The sequence below is a fragment of the Seriola lalandi genome, unplaced genomic scaffold, assembly GCF_002814215.2.
Source record: "Seriola lalandi dorsalis isolate HSWRI2012SDOR001 ecotype SW California unplaced genomic scaffold, Sedor1 jcf7180002054570, whole genome shotgun sequence".
Taxonomy (NCBI): domain Eukaryota; kingdom Metazoa; phylum Chordata; class Actinopteri; order Carangiformes; family Carangidae; genus Seriola; species Seriola lalandi.
In genome coordinates, this window is record NW_019525123.1 from 2,799,424 (window position 1) to 2,821,303 (window position 21,880).

The 21,880-nt window shown below is 40.1% G+C and overlaps 1 protein-coding gene across 1 annotated transcript; it reads left to right on the forward strand.

The window, feature by feature from the left end:
• Positions 1-1,398: 1,398 nt before the first annotated feature.
• Positions 1,399-20,247, forward strand: ppp1r16a (protein phosphatase 1, regulatory subunit 16A). The gene is made up of 11 exons (XM_023416828.2): positions 1,399-1,537; positions 11,772-12,916; positions 13,549-13,619; positions 15,461-15,606; positions 15,983-16,086; positions 16,648-16,772; positions 17,229-17,354; positions 17,438-17,513; positions 17,727-17,856; positions 17,978-18,140; positions 18,255-20,247. The coding sequence occupies exons 2-11, from the start codon at positions 12,670-12,672 to the stop codon at positions 18,792-18,794; spliced, it is 1,728 nt and encodes a 575-aa protein (XP_023272596.1). The 5' UTR covers positions 1,399-1,537; positions 11,772-12,669; the 3' UTR covers positions 18,795-20,247.
• Positions 20,248-21,880: the final 1,633 nt, after the last annotated feature.

Below are 21,880 nucleotides of genomic sequence, written 5' to 3' on the forward strand. Positions count from 1 at the left end.
AAAGAAAAACAACAGCAATCTCTTTTCAGAAATGGTGTCCTGGTTGCAATAGAAACTGTTTCCTGCAAAGTCGAAGTTGAATTTTTCAAATGTCATTTTTAAATGCTTTGAGCTGAGAGCATGATGGAGACCTATCAATTTGGGCACATAAAACCAAAAATATATGCACAAATTTGACGACAGCTTGATACCATCAGGGGAAAGTGTGAATATGCTTTGTTATGCTGACCTTTTATCAAAGCTGGTTTATTTTCTTATCATTAATATGGTCCATTCAGTTTTAAAAGCTGACTATTGTTTTCTATGCTCATTTGTTTGAAATCACATGGTGACATTTAACACTACTACTACTACTTTATTTGTGTTGCACCTTTCATATGTACAATGCAATAGTGCATACAATACAAGCACTTGACATCATTGTGTATACAGTACATATATTTAATCCATTTAAAATAAGGGAAACATCTGCAGACAAAATTAAAATCAAAAGAATTAAAAAAAAACTTGCAGTAAGAATAAATAAAGAGCAGGAGACAGACTACATAAAAGCACAATTAAAAATGTGAGTCTTAAGAGTCTTAAAGGATTTAAAAGAAATTGCATTCAATGTGAATGTTTCTATTTTTGATAAAAGTATTCCATGGTATTTTATCCTGAGGACCTGAGATGGTAACAGAAGCTCATGATCCCAGGCTGTGCCCTTGTTGTGTCTCTGCAGAGCATCACTGCCATGTTCATTTGTCAGTTGATCTGCTGATCTGTGGTCAGCAGATCACAGGGTTCAGTAACTGTGATGCTGCAGGGAGCGCCTTTTGATTAAGCAACCAGTCAGACAATCAAGATCAAAAATTGTTTACCTGTTTGACTGGTTGGCTCTGTTAAATTGATAGTGAATCATGAGGATGTGAAAGGAACATGTGGTCAGGCTTGTGTCGAGTGTATTGTCAAGAGAGAGAAGAACCATGACACCCTGACAGCATATTCATATCTGTCAAACCACATATATTACAGATGAGATGAACTCCAGCACACATGTAGTTGTACATACAAACACTATTGCATGCATACTCACCCTTTACATTCGACTTCATAAGAAAGGCTGCTTTTACACTATATTAGCTTGCTATGCTTTTACTATATTAGCTCAAACAATATGGGACAAACTCCCACTCAATATCAGATCAGATGAATGACTGTCCAAAATTTCACTCCAACGGTTGTATATTGTTCTAGTCTATACGAATTGAAGTTATTTTGTCTTTACTTTTTTTATGTAACTACTTACATATCAGTTTAGTGGACTCAGTGGACAGTTTTAAAGTAAACTGAAAAGGCCGCAGACCTGCACCACAGGCTGCAGCCTTTGTCGCCCTCTGGTGGAGCCTGTCCTGTGGGAGAAGAGGGCGCAGGTCCGGTTGTTATGGTGAAGCATTCCCCCTGAGGGCTGCCTGGAGCAGGAGCAGGGGACCGCAGCTGATTCAGTTTCACAGCCTCAGAACTGCACAGGAGCTCCCGGTGACAGTCAGCTCAACAGGTAAGATGTCGCTACACTATTTTCTGTCACTTTACGTCGATACTTTTCACCCTGCTCGGGTAACTCGCCTTGTATCACTTGAACTGTCACTGAGGCGACATAACATCTAATTTACTTTTAACACCAGTGCGACTCGGACTGTCGTGTAGCTGAAAAGTAAGCTAACCTGAGGCTAAGGTAACAGGTTAGCAATGACATGACATCAATGGCAGCCGACTTTAACGCTGCTCAACAGGTGTTCTTACCGTTTTTTAACAATTAAGACTCACCCAGCTTGGATAAACTCGTCGGTGTTAGCTTTTATCTGCTCCCGGGCACGATGAATGAACCCAGGTAGCTTAAATGAGCTGCTTACGTTACCTGTCAGACTAGCCACCTGTTGAGCCTGTCTGTGGACCGCTAGGTAGGTTAGCTAATCTGCTGCTCACAGTTAATCCTTCACGGTGTGGGACATGCGGTAACGCTTCCGTTGTTGATGTTAAAACTGTTTTTATGGACATTTACAGTGATCGTACCAAACTGGTAAGGTGAATAGCGAACAGTTACCGGGTAGATTATCGACCGTTATGACAGTTTGAATATATCACAGCTTAATATAATTTTAATTTAATATAATTAGTGATACAAAGGCTGACACAAATCACGTATGACACTTTTATATTACAGGCTGCAGCTCGTAGTCCAATGTCAAAGAGATTAATTGCAATCCAATACTATAGCCCCTGGGTTACTGTAATGTAGGTGGACAAAGTAATATAAACAGTAAATATCATACTAATAAATGAGAAAATGTTCTTTCTTTCTTTCTGTCCCTTGGTTTTCTTGACAGCTGTACTTTTTGTCACTTGTTGGCACTGCACTTGTATAATAGTTAATAAGAAATAAATTTTAAAATAGAATCTATGACATCTGTAACATCATAGATTCTATCCTAGGAAGAAATGAATATCAATTCTTCCTGTGGGTTTGATCTCAACTCTGTCGTCACAACTGAAATGAACATACAGCAGAATTCTTCTCAGTACAGACACTAGTGGAGTAAAGAATGATAAAACACATAAGAACATGTATGTCGAAGTCCTCAACATAGAAGACAAGTCTCAAGAACTTGTTACTGAAAGAGACAAGACTGTTGGAAAACAGCCATCTGCAGACCCAGCAGAGAGGGAAAAACCATAATCTGCACAGTCTGCAGAGACAATTCTAAGGTCAAACTGGACACTACTACCTTGCAAGAGAGATTAAGGAAACCTCCAAAGTCAAAATTGCACTGGCCCAGGCTGAATACAAACTGGAAAAGTTGCATTGCCAGTGGGAGCAGGACAGGTCCCTTCTCCTGGCAGAACAAATGCAGGTAACCTTCACTCTTAAGGCAGCGTTGATCCAGCTGCAGGAAGACCTGGACAAGGAAAGGCTCCAGTGGCATAAAGGAAAGTCCTGCCTCATGGAGTCTCTCACGGTCGGAATGCAGGCTCTGGAAGACAAGGACAAAGAGAGTGAAAAATGTAGGGATGAACAGATGGGCAGATTAAGATGAAGATTAAGATCAGATGAAGGAGGTTTAGAAAAAGCCAAATAAATCAGACGATTCATCCAGCTCTTTAGATGAACTAGGGGGGTTCCAACTGCGTTCTGATATCTCTTCTTCTTCCTTCCTTCTTTTCTTCCTGCTCTCTCTGTCTCTTCTCTCCTTACCCACACTAACCCCCTAACCCTCTGCCCCCAGCCTTCTTCCCTAACTCTCCATTCCACAATCTTCCCCCCTCCCCTTCTCCCCCCTCCCTTCGCTCTCCTTTGAGGGCGACACGGTGGCTCAGTGATCAGGACTGCAGCCTCACAGAAAGAAGAAGCTGCTAAACCAGCAAATACTTCTTTCTCTGTTTCTGTGTACAGTTTTTTATTCAGTCTTCAACTTTTATTCCAATGTCAAACAATGTACTGATTCATCTAATGCAACAACACCACATATTGCCTACCTTTAAAATTCCATAGAGTTTAATCAACACCTTGACATGTTCTCAATTACATTTAAACAATTCTAGCACATAAGCAGGCTTAATGCATTGGATTGTAAAGCTTGTCATGTTCTTGTGCCCATCCCCAGTATGTTATATACTGTAGTTCACCAGCTACATCACTGACTTATTAACTTAAACAAACTCACAGTCATATTCTTGTTAAGCTAGCCTTACCGGTCTTGCTCACAGATATTGCCACCTGTGGTCAAAATACTTCTTGAAAAGCATTTCCTCAGTAATGTATGGTCAAATATTTGCAGGTTTCACAACATAAACCAAGATTAGTTTGTAGGCTCTTTGATACTCAACGTGACCACACACACACACACACACACACACTCACACTCACACTCACACTCATGACATCAAACTCAGGATCTTGGAGGAAATCATAAAAAGGGTTAGATGAACACAGCAGTTATGTTAGTGGACTGTAACCTCTGTGATCTTGGAAAGAGGCATGTTGACTAAATATAGATTCAATGTGTGTATCCTCAGTTGCAGCAGGTTATCGCAACTGAACAAGCACTTTCTTAGATACTGAAGAAAACCATAGATCTGAATGCAGTGTGTAAAAGATTTCTTGATTGTACCAATATAGTTTTTTTTCTCTTCATGATAAGATAATTCCAACAGGTCAGATGACTCAAACAGTTATTTTAAGGTCAAACTGTTTTTGCTAGCATTTGGCTCTCCTTTACATTCCTTCTCTTGTGCATACTCTCCCCCTGTTTTTCTGTCTTTTCTTACTGAGGCATCGTGTCTGCATGTTAAAATGTGAGATATTCTGCGGGTGGATGTCATAAACATCATCTAATCCTGCACCATTTAAAGTTTCTTTATCGCAGTTTTTTTCACCACCTCTGTGCCTGCATGATGTGACCCCCACATCCTGCTTGGGAGCAGTTAGAGGAGTTAAAGTAGGCTAGTCTATCTGTCTCCTCCCCATCCTTCCTCCTCCTCGTATTCTCTTCTATCTCCTTCACATTCTGTCCTCCACATCTCTTGCCCTTTCAGTCGACATCCTGTCCTCCAGAAAAAGCTGCAACCCTTTGTCTTTTTGTCTATATATATCTTTAAAAATGCCAGAATATTTACAAATCTGCCTCCGTTATACATGCAGTCTCTCTGAGTTTTTCTAATGGCCTCTTACTCACCAACTACTCCTGCTACTCTGTGGCATTACTGAGATTTCTGAGTGATTATATGGAGCAGCTCAAACCTTTACACATGACAGGACTTAATGTGTCCACCTCTTCTCAAGTAGATCCCCCTCCCTCTCTCTTTTGTAGTCATTCTTGTTGTGTCATTCTTTCAAGGGCTGCAACTAATGTTCAGATTATTTTCTTGACGCATCAATTTAAAAGTTTGCTCTACAATATGTCAGAAAATAAAGTAAAACACTGCCATTGCATTTTCCCAAAGTTCAACATTATGTCTTACCAACAATTGAGAAATTAATTGACAAACCCTCTGCTTCCCTCATAAGTGAATTGGTAGTTGCAGAAAAAAGTGTGACAGAAAAAACAACCCTTCTCAATATTTGGCAGGCAGTTTAGGTCGTTTGGCGTTGTTTCAGATTGCAGGCGGGATCATTCCCGAATCATCAAGCTGTATTGACTCAGCATTGTTTGTTTCAGTGTGAACGGGAAGGTCCTGCAGGTCACATCAAACAGTACACTGGGCTGGTGGTCGTACACAACAGCTGAGCAATGTCGTTCTATGATGACAAACCATTATTGCAGCACATGACACCCTCTGCCTTTTCCCGATGTAGCCAGGTTTAAGGCTGAGTAGGAGTTTTGGCTGTGTGCTCTGTTGTGTGCTTATAAGTTCACAAGCTTTTACACTTAGGTACCACCCACTTGATGAATGTATGAGCTTCTCTGTTTGTGTATGTGTATATTCATAGTAGTCTATTCATTCCAGCTGTTGAATGAAAGTTTATGTTCATGAGCAGTTGTAGACAGCCCTTCCTGTTAGGTCAGTAAGTGGAAAAAGTCAGAGGTCCACAAATGTCACATTGATGCAAGGACACGTTTCTAAACACACAACATTTAGTCTTATTTCTTGTTGTGCATGTGCTGCATTGCCAGCGTTTGTACAATATCAGTGACCTCACCTCATCTTTTCCTGTTTGTCTGGTCTCTGCCTGACTCAGAGAATCACAAGGCTCTTACACAGTTTAGCCACCAACAAATTCCCCATTCCCCATTGGTGCAGGGGCTTAATTTATAAGAGGAAGGATTAGCTAAGACTAGTGAAATGCTAGTTCAGGTCACTGCATCCACTGATAGCGGACCAGAATTTCTCAAATGGCCTATTCTGTCAGTCTATTGATTAGAGCTAAGTCTGTAAGACAGATACATCACTGAGGTAAGATCACAACATCTTTCATCCGTTGAATTGATTTAATATCTTTTACCTTTAGTATCAGTTTTGTATCTTTGTGTATGGGTCCTAGACTTTTGGACCCAGCTGTAAGTGGTATGTCAGTATAGTTTGTTAATAATAACTCAGATCTATTTTTGCTCTTGTTGGTGTAGAAATGACCATTTGGCCATTTCGCCCTCTGCTTTCTCTTTTTGTTTGTTGAATTTTTGGGGCAATATTACTGATGTGGAAAAGAAACTCTTGCATTCTTTTTATAAGCAACTGACTCCAAAATGTCATGTTAAAAATACCATTTTAATCGGTTCGCTTGACATATTCTTACATGACATTGTGTTATCTACTTTCAAATACGACTAAGCTACAGAGATGCCCAAAGAGGTAATTATTTACCAGTAACTGTTGATCTTTCACTCTTGCTCCCAGTTTGCTGATGATGAGTGAGACTGCCTGAACTGCCAGACTGTCAGACCAAGACCAAGCAATCTCATGCTGTTAGGATCCTGAAGATTTTTCTTTCTTTTTCACCGCACCCTGCCTTTTACTTCGTTTGGTCATGTCCAAATCATGGCCCTCAACTACACTGTCTTAGAGGCTACTTTCAGACTCGTCTCCACGCTCAGGCTCTACAGTGTACACTGAACTGAAAGGCTATAGTTATGAGAGAGTAAAATTTAAAAAAAGAACACATGGCACTCTTCACTTCTGTTGAGTGTTGGTTTACACGGACAGAGAGTCCAGAGAGTAGAGAAACAGTCGGAGTGGTGACTGACATGCACTCGTTCAAGACTCCTTCGCTTAGCAGGAGTGTGTGCAAACAAGTAACACAGAAACACATCCTGCCTTCAGGTAGTTGTCAGCTCAAGTCAGCCTCAGCTCCAGCTTCTGCATACTGCCTGTTATTTCTGTTTTAATATATTTATTTATGACATTAGTTTCATTTGTTGCCTAATTATTACAGAACAAGCACTTATTTTTTCTAATGGTCATTTAATTATAATGGGAACATACATTAGTTAGTGACCTGTGCTGTGGAACTTCCACTTCAGTCCAGTTTATAAGATATCAAAGTCAGTACATGAATACAACTAACTTGTCTGATAGCTGTGGCATGCACTATTTTCTGCTTACTCTTAGATTGCTGACATTGTAATATATTTGATTTACAAGGATGTCATGTCATCCAGTTATGTGCTCTCAACTGTGTAAACAGTAAAACATGCAAAATGGTCAATCTCCCCTTATCTGTTAACCCCCACCATTTACTTAAGCTAACTTGCAGGCCTATGGGAAGAAGGTTCATTAGCATACTCAACGCTGAAAGTATTCATGAAATATTTGATACTACTTTCAAGTTTGGAACTTGGAACTTGGATACATTTAGGAAATACTGGATTAGTTTAGTCATAGCCCGTCACAACTGAGTCACTGTGGAAGCAATGAAGTGTTTTGTTTCAGGCTTGTCAAGGAAGAAATAACATTACCCTCTACTACAGTGTGTAGGAGCAGAGCTGCTGTTCTTCCAGTGGTGTTTTTTATGGGAATTTATAGAAGTCAAAACAAATTGGGCAGGAGCGACAGTACTGCAATGCCTGGACTGTACGACTTTGTGGACCTGACAGCAAATAAGGGTGCTTGTTTGGACCTGTGTTCTTGATGGGACAAGATGTGTCTCTCATGTTTTTGTACCCGTACTAGCCGGGTTCGAAAGTAAACGTCACAGTGTCTGAACCTCAGCTACGTTCTCCCGGTAACGTGCACTGGTTGGCTTTCGTTGAGATTTGACTTTGTCCGGCTAGTTCTGCCAAAACCGGTAACTTTTGCCCAGAGTGTGTGTTTGTGTGTTTGTGCATGTAAATGTATTATGAGAGGGAGAATGAGAGTTTCTGTAACTTTGAATTTGTGTGTTGCATGTGTCAACACTGGTCAATATTTAAGGAGTGCTGTGATCACAAGGTTCCAGCGGTATGCAACTTGTTTTCCACCAACATATACCATTTCCTAATGGTACACGCCTTTTAACACTGATATGCCACTGCTGGCTCCACAAGTAACTGACATTAGACTGCCACACTTATACCACCTGTTGATGAATGTGCAAATTTGGTAAATACAGATACTTTTATTACAAGTACAGCTGTAAATCTTTAACAGTTTTACAATTTTGTATTATCTTTATTGATAATGTACCATGTCATAGCAAATGAGTTTGCCATTGTTTTGGCAAATTTATTTGTCCAACACGATCATGCATTGGGTCACATATATTATGATTGAGGGAATAATATCTGTTGCATAATGTTCATTATTCCCCATAAATTCAAATGACCCTCAATCTGCCTTCCTTTTCCCACTTCTGATCAAACAGCATAGGCCTTTTATTCACTGACATACCAATGCTGTGCTAATAGTGACACTTCCTTATTTTTAAGTGCATATCTCATAACAGCTTTTTTTCCTTTCAAAAACTTCACATTATTTAATGAGTAAGCCAAATTACTATTGCCACTTAGCTAACGAATGACCCATCAAATGATTACATATACCCATGTTCTGCAAAGCTGATCATTTATGTAATGTAGCAGCATATCAGCAGGTGTTATCTAGCTTAGTTAGCTGACACAATGTCAGTCAGGTCTGTTATGGTCCAACGTCTGTTGCTTTCAATGTGGGCTACAAATGAATTTACATGTAAATAAAATGACTTCTCACCGAAACTAAAATGTTGTATCCAACAAAAAACAGTAGTAGTAACGTTGTCACTGATTCCTTCAGAAGCCATATAATTACTGTCATCTTCCCAGGGTAAAGTTAGTTGGATTTCTGTATGTCTGTGAAACACGCTGTGAACCTGCACTTACAGGTAAATATACAAGCATCACAGTACAGTGTAGTATCAGGCCATCACAGATCCTGCAGTCAGATGAGGCAGTATTTTCTGGGTGAGGGTGACAACACAGTAAACTGGTTTTATTGTCATGATCACATGATCAGATTGGTGCTAAAAGAAAATGGAGATGGAGACAAAGGGATGCACATTTTTTTGTCTGCTCAGTCAATAGCCCACACTTTAATCTGCAAGCTGCTTTATACATGGATGTGGCCTTTTAGTGATGTTATCTTAATCCAAATCATTTCATTCACCTCTAAGAGGTGGTTACCCGTTTCCAATGAGGGCAGCCTTTATTGTCACACTGTTCTCTCACAGGGTAACATTACAAATCCAGATCATGCTGATTCTCTCTGTGTAAGACGATCAAATTAGAGTCCTTTATGTTTAAAATTGTTTTCTCTGAGAATGTGCTCTGTCATCAAATTGGAGCTGAAATAACCTTGTTATGGCCTATTTAAAATACAAAAATGTTAATGGACACCAGTTAAACAATATAATGAACATTGAAAGCATCTAGTTTGCAAAAAGTTTAAATATTTATTGAAGCTCTGGTGTGTACAAATCAAAAAACACAGAGCAACAGGCAGTTAAGCAGCTGTATTGGAACATGCAGATGGCCCAGTTGGTCTTTTGTTTATGTCTGCCTGCATTTGACTTATGAATCAAATACAGCCTTATAAGAAAGAATTCTTGATTTAAAAAAAAAAAAAAAAAGCATTTCATTTGTTAGCCAAACAGAACTAATGTTTAAGATTAGGATTTTTATTCCACTGATCTTTCAGATTGTGCCTAGAATTATCCCACTAATACAGCAGTTAAGTTCCTGCAGGGATTTTCCCTGTTCCTTCAATCCTTTGACCATTTAAAGCCCCTTAAAATACCACAAAACATTCTCCCTTTTTCATTTGTTAACTGTGGTTGACCAAAAACGGGTTACTAAATCTATATGGCCTGGCCTTAATTGGTCCTTAAGAGCTTGGTATACAATATATTTGTTTCCTTGACCTTTCAACATGAATATGGACTTTGGATACCTTGGCTTTTTCCTGTAGGAGGAAGACACGTCAAAGAAAACCGCTGCGTGGATCACTGGTATGTCATAAAAGCACCTAACATTTATCACCCATGCCTTGATCCTGGGCATTCCAAGTCCATGTTCCTGTTTGTATTGTTTGAATGAATGATCTGTGTAGTAGCCAGTCTGTGGGGGAGTGTGAGGTTATTACCTCAGTCTAAGGAAATCCTTACATTGTAGCTTGTGACAAAGGGTGAGGGGTTGGGTATCCTAAAAATAGTAAGGGGGCATAGTGAAGGAACAAATGATAGACCTGTCATGATTTTAGTGTTGGTCAAGTTAGAGGCCTGATGCAAATTGACTGGTGGAATGTGCTTTTGGATATAAACTTCTTTTCTAGACTTATGTTGTAATACTTACAAATATTGGTGGGTATACTGCTGATATATGTCATTCTTCAAGTAACAATAGTGTGTAGTATATTATAGTATTACATTTTAATAAGTCACTATTTATCAAGGATTTATATGTTATGAGAAAAGGCTTTATTCATCATTTAAGAATACAAATGCTTTATATATCAGTTATAAGAAAAACAAGAAGAACTTTTGCGGTTACTGAGTTGCTGGCTGATCTAATAGGCCACACACCTTATAGAAAAACCTGCAGCATATTTCAAACAAAATCCACTTATAACTTGACTTGGTGGTTTATAAGAAAGATATATTACATGTTACATGAAACATGTATAAATTCATCATTATCAAACAGCAAGTATTCAAATCATGCAACTCAAAAGTAGCTATTATAATTTGTATATAACAGATCTATAACACATAAGTTATATACGAACCATAGTGAAGCCACTATTTACAACTTCAAGTTCTCCATAAAGAGTGCTTTATTGAAAAAGGTACCTACCAGCTTTATTGACTTGCTGCCCTGTTTGCTTTGCCACCAGCTCAATTATCTATCTATCAACTGTCACAAGTTTTGAAGCTGGTTGGTCTAGATCTGTCTAAAAACCTGCAAATACCTTTAATAAATACAGTGATTACTTTTTAGCACTGTAGACCAGGACTGCACTATTTTAAATTCATCTGTTAATTCATATACATCCACAAATATAGCATAAAAATTTAAAAATGTAATAATTTTTTAAAGAAAGATTCTTGGAAAAACGTATTAAATATATTTTCCCAAAACACTTAAATCAGTTACTGTCACCTTATTGAGATAAAAAGATAGAGAAACCTTATAACTGCTTCTGGTCATTATAACTTTACTCTATTACTTTACATCTGTTTGCCATCTAATCAGCTGATTTATGGCGAGCTCTGGTCGACCCACCGCCCATCTTTTCAGGTAGTTGGCTGCTTGCTGCAGTGACTCTGTGGCCCAGGACTGCTGTCTTGTCAGTCACTCTCTCTATCCCACTGAGTGCCTCTAGTTGACCTTCCTCTCAGCGCTCACAGGCCTAGATTCTAAATAATAAATGAATCACCTGGAAAGAGCCAAGTGTGTGCGAGCCATGTAACTCGGCAGGGAAGTTAACAAAAGGTAATGAGAGCGATCGTGCTGACCGAGGTTAGTACTTGCACTGAAACATGTAGCATAGTAGCTATTTAACCGCTTTTCCACAACATCATTATGTCAGTGTTGCCTTTGCAGTGCGAGTGGTAGAAAAGTGTTTGTCGGGCTGCAGGGAGTGTCAATCATTAATGAAAAGCGTCCCACCATCTCAAGTTTCCTTCAGGAGAGGAGTGGGAGAGGAGGGAGTAGGGGGAAGGAGCTCAGGGGTTAAAGATAACAGGATTAGGAGAGCAGCATGAGCGGCGTGCCTACGTTATACTGTAACACAGTACTCACATTTTCTCTCCCTGCCTTTTCTTCTTCTCTCTCTCTTTCTGCCCACAGTTGCAGACAGAAACAATGTCATTGAGCAGCACGTCACTGAAGCCATCACACCTAACTTCTGCCAAAAAGTGTATCAACAATAAAAAGTTGACTTTGAAGTAGTCTCCACTCACCATCAAGAAGATATTTGAATGCTGTGACTCAACATTACCTGAAGTATACTTTGTGTGAATCCTACCATGCCCCTTATTATTGTTGTTGCTTAAACTCCCAAGTTCTTCCTACCTTGTGGATTTATCGCTTTCTGCAACCATATTTTCAACATGGATTGTCATGAACTCACTGCTGTTTTGGAACCAAGTATTGGACGCAAAGGCCACCGCTATGAAGTAGAAGCTAGAATGGAGCATCTAACCTGGGGAGTAGTTTGACTCTGCCTTTTTGAGCACCACCTTTTCCCTTTCTGTCTCTCTTAGCCCCTGTGGATTATTGGCCAAGTTACCCACAGTCGACATGGATGGGAGGACTGACAATTGGCTACAAACCCTAGCTTGGATGGATTTGGTTACGTTTTGGACACCTTTCTCTTGCCTTTTTTCTTCGGCAAGATAAAAAGTTGTGCTCTAAAAGATGAGAAAGAGAAATTGCAACAATTTTATGTGTTGCTTACTCACCTGATGATACAAAATAAGTTGTTCTGATTCATCATTCACCAGACCCTAGCTACTTGCTTGATGTTTTTGTTTTTTTGAAAGGATATTTTCGCAGCATTTTTTTTTTTTGGTGCTACCCCCAGGCCTGTTTGGCCTTGACAGGAGGGCCTCTTCAAGGGGCGCGTAGGAGGCATATGAGAAATTTTGGAAGCCTGAAACTTTGATTTAATATCCTTGTGGATTAAGATAAACAAACAGGCACTGAGAAGCGAAGACACAGTGATAGTTCGTGTTGTTGTGTTGGCATGGCAGCAGCTCACGGCGAGCTGCTGGCTGAGATGGCCACAGTCGGGCGTCTGAGTGCCACTGAACGCCTGAAGCACGCCCAGAAGCGTCGCGCTCAGCAGCTGAAGGCTTGGATGCAGATGGAGAAGGATACAGCACGAGGGTCGAGGGCCAAAGCGGATAAGAAGAAGGCACGCACCACCAAAGTGACATTCCCCAATGCCATCACCCTGCTGGATGCAGCTGCCCGCAATGATCTGAACGAGGGTATGTAGAAGCACACGCGCGCACAGAAGAGTCATGTTAGGGAGCCTTAAATTGTATTTAGTGCTTTAATACTGCTCTTTATTAAATCAGAACTAAATTAGTCAAGTGTAAGTACGTGAAGGAACTCAAGACAGGATGGGTGGTCTCAGACTATTACTGTACTATACCAATCTAATCCAGTGCCTTCTCACCTAGTGAAATGACCATGTTGTGAAATCAGGTCCATTCGAAAAGTCATGGGATGATATAACACCTGCATTTTGTCTTCTTTGCACTTATCAGGCAGTGGCCCGGTGCGCTGTAAAACCCACAAATAAAAGGAAGTTATTCGTGCATAATTAATACTGAATACCTCACAGTTTAATTATCATAGGCCAGGCATTTTGTTTTCAGTGGCTTTATTCAGCCGCACGATCAATGCTCATTATTGTGGCAAATCTTTTAAGTTCATTGTTATTCTATACACACAGACACACACACACCCTAACTTGGTGTCATTTGTTGTATCTATTTATAGCAGACAGATGCGTGCCAAGTGTTGAAACGTTTATGTGGACAGGACTCTGCCCAGGTGGCCAGTCATAATGCCGCGTGTGTGTGTTCATGGGTGTGTACGGTTGTGCTTCTTCTAGTGAGGGAACTGCTTAACACTGGCATCAGCCCAGATCTGGTCAACGAGGATGGACTGACTGCCCTACATCAGGTACACAAACACATTGTTGTGGAGGTCACCAGTGGACATGGTCCTTCAGCGGCTTTTGACCTGCAAACGCTGCTAACTGTGGTTAACTAAAAATTTTGCCTCAGCTAATTATACCATTATGTTCATCTATCACCTTACTCAGCGCACCAGAAAAACATAACCTTGAAAATGTGTCACCTGGCACTTTTACAAAGCAGAGGCCATATTTCATAATGTAAAAGGCATTCTCAAACAGTGTAGCTATAGATTTGTATTCATTAAGAAATTATCTGTATTTGTAAAAAAATAAATAAATAAATAAATAATATCAGCACTGAGGTTACACAGAAACACCAAAAGAAGAAGTGCCTTCGTGAATGTGTGTACAGATACAAAGCAGAAAACTCAGTGCTCAAAGTTCCCACGCTGTGTGTGACGCTCAAGTAACAAGTACAGATTTTGACCCTTTTTTTTATACCTGAATCTGATTGGACACTGACAGTCCAATCACAGACTCCAATCAGAGGACACATGGTACTGTTACCTACATCTCTGCCACAGGTCCTGAAAGGTGTAGTACCAGCTGGGTTTGCATACATACACACCATGTTAAATGTTTTCCATTTTTTCTACAGCATCATCAAACCTTTCAGGATCTTCGCAAAAGCACTTCCTCTTTCACAGTTTCTTTATGTAACATCACCACTGTCATTATTTGTTCATTTTTTTCACGGTCTCTTTTTATCCTACAAAACAAATAATTTCTACATATGCAAATTTTCTTTTTTTTTTTTTTTTTTTTTTTTTACAAATACCAATCTTTTCTACACATGCACAAACTTGAACTTGAAACAGGTTTACAAAGGTTGATTGCCAACTACAAACTTTGGAATTTTTTGTGAACATCACTTTACATGCTCAAAATCCTTTTGAGCCCATAAAATCATCCGGCAATAATCTCGTAATTGGTTCAAATTCAGGAGCAAAATTGGTTATCATATCCAAAATGAACACCTACCCACATCTTCTAAACACATTCCACATGCAAACCAAATACTGTACATACACTACTTTCATTATTTAAGCAATTGAGATGCCTTCCAGTTATACATTCACAGGTACCCTCTCCCATATGTTCATCACCATATATAAGCACAGCCTAGCAACAGCTATTAAATTGCTTGCACAGTTTTACACTCTGTGACTCCCCTTAACAAGGCAGGTCACCTTTACTGCAGCGTGTGTGTTTATGTTGTGTACGTAGCTTTGTGCTCACTAAGTACTGTTTGCCTTTATTTTGTCTGAACTTTAACTTATCTTAAGTCAGCTAACATAAACACACTGATTCATTCCCACCGTTTTTAGTTTGAGGAGGTTGGAAGAGTGAGGGCAACTTTCCTTTCCTGAACAGTTAGTCACATTCAGAAGAAACCATCATAAGATTCTTCCCTGTGTGTTTGGGAGCTCAAAACACACAAATCTAAAATTAAACTGCAACCTTTGTAATTCTCTCTTTTCTTCTCTTTCTAATTTAACGCATATACATTCAACTACAGACTCATGAGAGCGGTACTTGTGAGCACAGTGAACTCTTTATAAAAGCAGTTGACTCTGCTCTTCCCTTGGAAAACTTGGTATTTACACAGCAGAGGGCTGAGCCATGCATGCAAAACATTTTTTTTATTACAGTGGCCACTGTATTAGTTGTCATAAATAATGATGCATAGATTTCCGTTCTCTTTGTGCCTACACTATATTTTTTCCATATTTGTCTGTGCCTGTTAGTCTTCTCTCTGTACTTGTGTTTGCATTCATCTGTATATACCTTTTCTTACATATCTGCATTTGCCCTCTTTTCTCAGTGCTGCATTGATGACTTTGTGGAGATAGTGCAATGCCTGCTGGACGCTGGCGCCTCTGTGAATGCCTGTGATAGTGAGTTATGGACACCGCTGCACGCTGCTGCCACCTGTGGACACACCGGTCTGGTGCAGCTCCTGATTCAGGCGTGAGTTTGGCCATGAATGTCATAACTTTACTGTAACTCATAACCTTTCCTTCCCACAGTAAGTTTTTCCTACAGTCATATTAGCAACAATGTTAAAAGTAGAAATTCCTAGGATGATATTGATGGGTCTATGATAAATGTTGCTTAATCCTTCCATTCATGGATATTATTCTCTAGACAAAAGTACAAACAGACTGAGAGTCTTCTTGGCCAGACTTTCTAGTTTACATAAACAATGCAAATACGGCTGCAGCCTGACTGTCAGAACACTTTGCAAGTGTGTGAATATTCCTGAGTGGCTTTGTATATGTGGGTGTGTCACTGTCTAGTACTCTAATCCAATTGTTTTTGCCTATTTGTGTATGCATGCTTCTAGTGGGGCTGACCTACTGGCTGTCAATGCGGATGGCAACATGCCCTATGACCTCTGTGAGGATGAGGCCACCCTCGAGCTGCTGGAGATGGTTATGGCTGAACAGGGTCAGTGTGTTCAGCTTCTCTGGAGATACACGTAAACGTCAGACCTTCACAGAGAAAGGTGTTATGGGTAACTTTAGGTGACAGAGGCGCAGTGCATTGCATGGACCTCCATGTCCAGAAAGCTGATTGATTGATTTAACTCCTGTCAAGACAGGGGTTCCAAACCATGATGAAAACAAACGTAAACGTATGATGTACAAGTATAAAAGAAACACTCATTTACATGCAGCCTGGAGAAGTGTAATTCTTGCTTCAGTCAAATCAAAGCTATTACTGACATGTCAAATTGTTAAAGTTTCTTTAACAGCATTTTACTCTTTACTCTGAGCTTGTAGACCAAGGTCACAGGAGAAAAAAAGATACATGAAGGGAAAATGTCACATTTTGTGTACATATTAAATGAAATGCTACACTTGAATGACCAAATGTCCAAAACAGAAATTCAAACAAATGTCTTTACTCTGAAACTGGGCTAACTGGTATCTTTGTTTCTTTGTGTGTGTGTGTGTGTGTGTGTGTGTGTGTGTGTGTGTGTGTGTGTGTGTGTGTGTGTGTGTGTAGGGATAACTCAGGACCGTATAGATGAATGCCGAGGGGCTAAAGAGAGAGCCATGCTAGCTGACATTCAGGCTCTGGTTCAGAGCAAAGCAGACTTAAACACTCAGGACGATAATGGAGCAACACTGGTGAGACAGAGGGATAAGTGCAGATAAACACAACTTAGGGGAAAATTTAAGCTGCCTACACAGTGTGATGTAATTAAGATGTAGCAGCTCAGGGATTTTAACTGTGTTGTGTCACTGTGCATTCACAGTTGTACAAAATTTGGTAAAATCTGGAATATCAATGCAATGATTTAACAGGTAACAGAACAGTTTAAAATTAGTCTTATATTGCTCTGATACTACATAGAAACATAACTGAGTGCCAACCAACCATGACATTCAGCCAAAAATACAAAAGGTGTGGAGAACATTCAAAATTTCAAAACGGAAGATGGCATAGACCTTGGATTGTGGTTTGTTTTTTCATTTGCTTAAAGATGTAAAATGCATTCCTTGGCTGCCATTTTAGTATTATCCCATCCTACAATTTAATATTATTATATCCACTTTGTGTTCTATGTTGAATTTCTTTCCCAGCTCCATATAGCATCTGCTAATGGCTACATATCAGTGGCGGAGCTGTTGCTAGAGAACAGGGCTCAGGTGGAATTGAAGGACTCTGATGGCTGGACACCGCTACATGCTGCCTCCTGCTGGGGACAAGTAAGTGCTGCAGACGATGAAAACCGACCACTTTTCCTAGCTAACTTATTAACAGCATACTGTTGTTTTTATTTATTCCTTAGATTCAAATGGTGGAACTTCTGGTAGCCCATGGAGCCAGTCTGAGCACCAAGTCTGTCCTGGAGGAGACACCTCTGGGTAATGCAAGAAAGCCTTTTCGGTCTTCTGTTCTCATAGCAAAATAATGTGGATGATAATACCTTCCACCTTCACTGATACTGATACTTAATCCTTGCCTCAAGCGTGATAACAGTCTCTGTTAAGAGGAACCAATCATCCGGACCCATTTCAGAAATGGCCTCTTTCCTTTAAAACCTCAGTGTCTAACCTTTGCTGCTGCTGGCTTTTCAGATGTGTGTATGGATGAGGAGGTAAGAGCCAAACTAATGGACCTAAAGCATAAACACGACGCCATCATGAAGAGCCAGGACCGGCAGAAGGGCACACTGCAAAGACGAGCCTCTAGCACTGGCAGCAGAGGGTGAGAGAGGACATTAGGCCACGATACAGAGAGCTCAAGGGAACTGGGGGGCAAAATGACACTCATAAAGGTAGAGAAATGTAGTGTTTTATGGTTACCCTCTCTTTTTTCGCCTACACAGTAAGGTGGTGCGTCGTGTCAGCGTGAACGAGCGTTCCAGTCTGTACCGACGAGAGCACCACAAAGAGGCCATGGTGTGGCAGGAGCGAGGACGACAGCCCGATCCACAAGACGACGATGAGGACAGACAAACAGACAATGAGCTACACCAGCATGCCACCATGGTGAGTGAGCTCAGTCCCGAGGACATTTTTAAGGAAATGTGTGTCATTATTAGTGATTTTGTCGCATTTTTTTCAAAGAGTTTACAAGTTCTGTTGAATGATGTTGTGTTTCAGGCTGCTGGTGGTACAGCAACATCACGTTTAGGAGAACTAGAGGCCGCAGACAGGAAAATAGTATCCAGCCTAGGTAATGGAGGGACATCTGTATCCCTGGCTGCCTCTGTGCCTGGAGAGCTGCGGAGTGGTGGAGGTCTCATGGAGCGCAGCGCCTCCTACCAGCTCTGCCCTGCACCTGGAGCTGAGTTAGGGTCTCGGTCTACAGAGGGCGAGGGGGCCGACAGTATGACACGAGAGAAATCGCACCACACGCTGGCTGACCTGAAACGCCAGCGGGCAGCTGCCAAGCTCAATAAATACCCTGCACCTCCACCACCTCTGCCCCCTCCCTCAGAGGAGGAGCCTCCAGTTGCAGTAGTTGAGATTACAACTACTCAGGCCCAGCCAGAGCTCCAAATGACGCCCAGTACAGAGCAGGTAGCCTCCCCAAGCCAGGTGTATTTCACCCCAGCCAGCGGAGATCCTCCACTGCTGAAACTCCGAGCGCCTGAGGAGGAGCAGTCTACCAACAAGGAGCCCTGCTGTGGACTCATGTAGACACATACAGCCTGACACACTCAGACATGCACATGAACATACTGCCTACAGAGTAGAGGAGCGAGGCATGTAACACTCCAAAGTGGCAAAAACATTTCAAAACAGACGTTTGAAATGAATCATTGAAGACTGTAAGCTAAGGCCACATGCCAATGAGGATTTGATCTACACTGCATTTCACATAACTAAAGTGCAATCTATGTGCTTATTCTCTCTTTGCTTGGCTTTTTTAATGAATATTATACACTTTATACTTTATACTAAAGGTCCCTGATGCTCCCGCTTAATAAGAGGCTGCATGATCAGATGAATTTATGTGGGACTACAGGTGTCCATCTAGTGACTGGGAGGAGAACTACAAGTTTCAGTGTTGCAATCACAAGCAAAGATCTGCTTTGCTCAGCCTTTATGGTTTTGCTTTACTCATCGCTTGCTTGACTACTCAAGTAGATTCATTGAAAAGCCTTAGAATCACGTGAAAGTTGAATTATCCACATAAATCTAAATGAAATTGAATTGATTTATTTAAAATGAAGAATGAGTGAATGAGGTTAAAGTTCTGTTTTCTTTACTGAGTGACTGCTATGAAGGGTACGTTATTCTGTGTATTTGCATACATTTACATTATAAGCAAGAGGTTTTTTGTGGTTGGGAGATTACTTGGTTATGATGGTTACAGTATACCATATAACTATTCTGAATTTACATTTATACAAGGACTTTTTTCTTGCTTGATTTTTTTTTTCTTGGACTGAAAATGTACTGAATAGTTTCTTTTGTTACTTTTCCAGTGCACAAAAAAGCCTAAATTTCAATATGTGTAATTGTGCAATTTGTAAATTAAATATTCTCTCTCTATTTCTATTTTTCTACCCTCTGAATGGAATCACATTATTTATTCTATCTGATATTGAATATGGCTCACAGTGTACAGTTATTGTACTTTTTTTAAAGATAAATATAATTCTATGAGGAATAAAAGTGTGAGGGCAACATATTTTTGTGTTAACAGAAATATTGAAGAGATGGTAGATAGATAGTTTTATTGTCAAACCAAGTAAACTTGTCATGATAATCTATCAAAGGTTGGTGCCTTCTTTAGGTGGCAGATTTGACATAGGTTTGCAATACTTACTACAATACTGCACAAAGTCCCACATGTTAATTTGGTGAGCAGTGCGATTAAACAACCTACCAGACATGGACTCCAATTTGATGTACCGTCAATGCACTCCAATTTCTGTATTACATTTCAGTTTTATTAGTGATTTTTACTGAGCCCTGTTTAGAAAAACAAAACATAAAATTCTTTTCAAAAAAGGTTTTTTGTATATTTCTTTCTGCATGCAAGTGGTCTTATTTAATGGATCTGGACATTATGATTTATGTCTATTGTTTGAAGAGAGGGAGCTCAGATGAACATGTGTGGAATGAAACATTGTATCGCAACTTACATGTTTGTTTTTGGATGTTTTTATACATTTCATTTAAAAAAAGCTTATACAGCAGTATAGGTTTAGACCTGTGTTGGAAGCCAGGTCAGGGTCAAAAATAGCGTCATGGTGAGAGAGATATTTACCTTCTTTACATGAGTTGTTAACGTCTTCCCCTTGTGGTAAAAATGAGCTGTTGCACAATTTACACATTTAACCACTGACGCCTGTTCTTCTTACGTCATACACTCACTCACTCACTCATTGTAAGCACATCTCGAATATCACAGTACGTCCTGATCCATCTGCCAGGGCACCACATGATCCACATAGTAAACAGTTCAATACTCATAAGTTACAGTTACTGAGTATTACAGTTGTAAAACTGCATGGACTATGTTTCAGGTTATTATAACATTAAGAGTTGTAGAGCTACCTTTGAAAACTTGTTTTAGTGGTCTTCCTTTAAGATGCACCCACAAGATTTACACACACAAACACACTTACATGAACACAGACACTGTCCAGGTCATGTTGTATGTGGCCTTTGCAACAGTTATGCGTGGGGTGTGTTAAAAATGGAACCTACTTATGTTCTGAGTGTGAGCCAAGGCTACTGACCTACTAGGATTGGTCCTGTAAATCTTCATATCCTCATATATTAGTAATTAGGGAGCTGTTTTAAAGTATTGATGTGATGTGTTGATGTGATTTAAAATTATAGGCTAAATGGAACAGACTGTGTTGTGTGATGCTGCCAAAATACACAGCATGACACACCGTTGTCAGCAGGGCATCACATGTTTATATATGAACTGTTTTAGTTTGGCGTATCAAATGTCTTTCCTAAGCCCGTTCCAAGACATCTGGGGGGTTTCTCTGTTTCATACTCGGTCCTTCTCACACACAGACATTTACATTTTTGTCTTGCCCAAACAAAAGATGTGGAAAGAATTATTTTTGTACACCAGCGTCATCCTTTGATATTCTACCCTCTTTTATTAACTTGTCCCTCTGCATTCTCAACTCGATAGATGGCTTTTCTTGAGTGATATGATTCCCTTTGCTGTTCCCAGATGCAGGGTCACCGTCCATATAAGGGCAAAGGCCTGCCTTTGTGACATCATCTTAAGCTTACAATGCAGGGGAATGCAGAGATGGCTGTCCCACACCTACATGCCAAAACTGTTCAAATGGTGGAACTGCTGGTAGTGTCAGACTAGTTTCAAAGTCTTTTTCACCTTCTCTTAAACTGAAGCAGTTGTTTTGGCAACCCCCTAACCCCTAACCCCCAAACATAGTGCTCTGCTGCACACTATTTGAAGGAGAAACAGACTACCACAAAATTTGCTTATAATGGGTGTGAGCTACTGTCTATTTTTTGTCAACCCAATTTTATTTAGAGAAAATCTATATCAACCTTTCAATTTAAGGGTTTTTCTTTAAAAAAAATCTCCTTGTACGTTATGCAGGACACGTAGAGATTAAAGGATCTCTGACAAAACCTGCTGCCCAAGTTTCTTATAAGACCAATGCAACACACCCTAGCTGTGCAGAAGTCCGTTGTAAGATATACACTCTTATCTCACAGCGGCAATCACAAAACCCTACATGTGTTCATTTACACACGAGAGCCTTCTACAAAAGCAAACA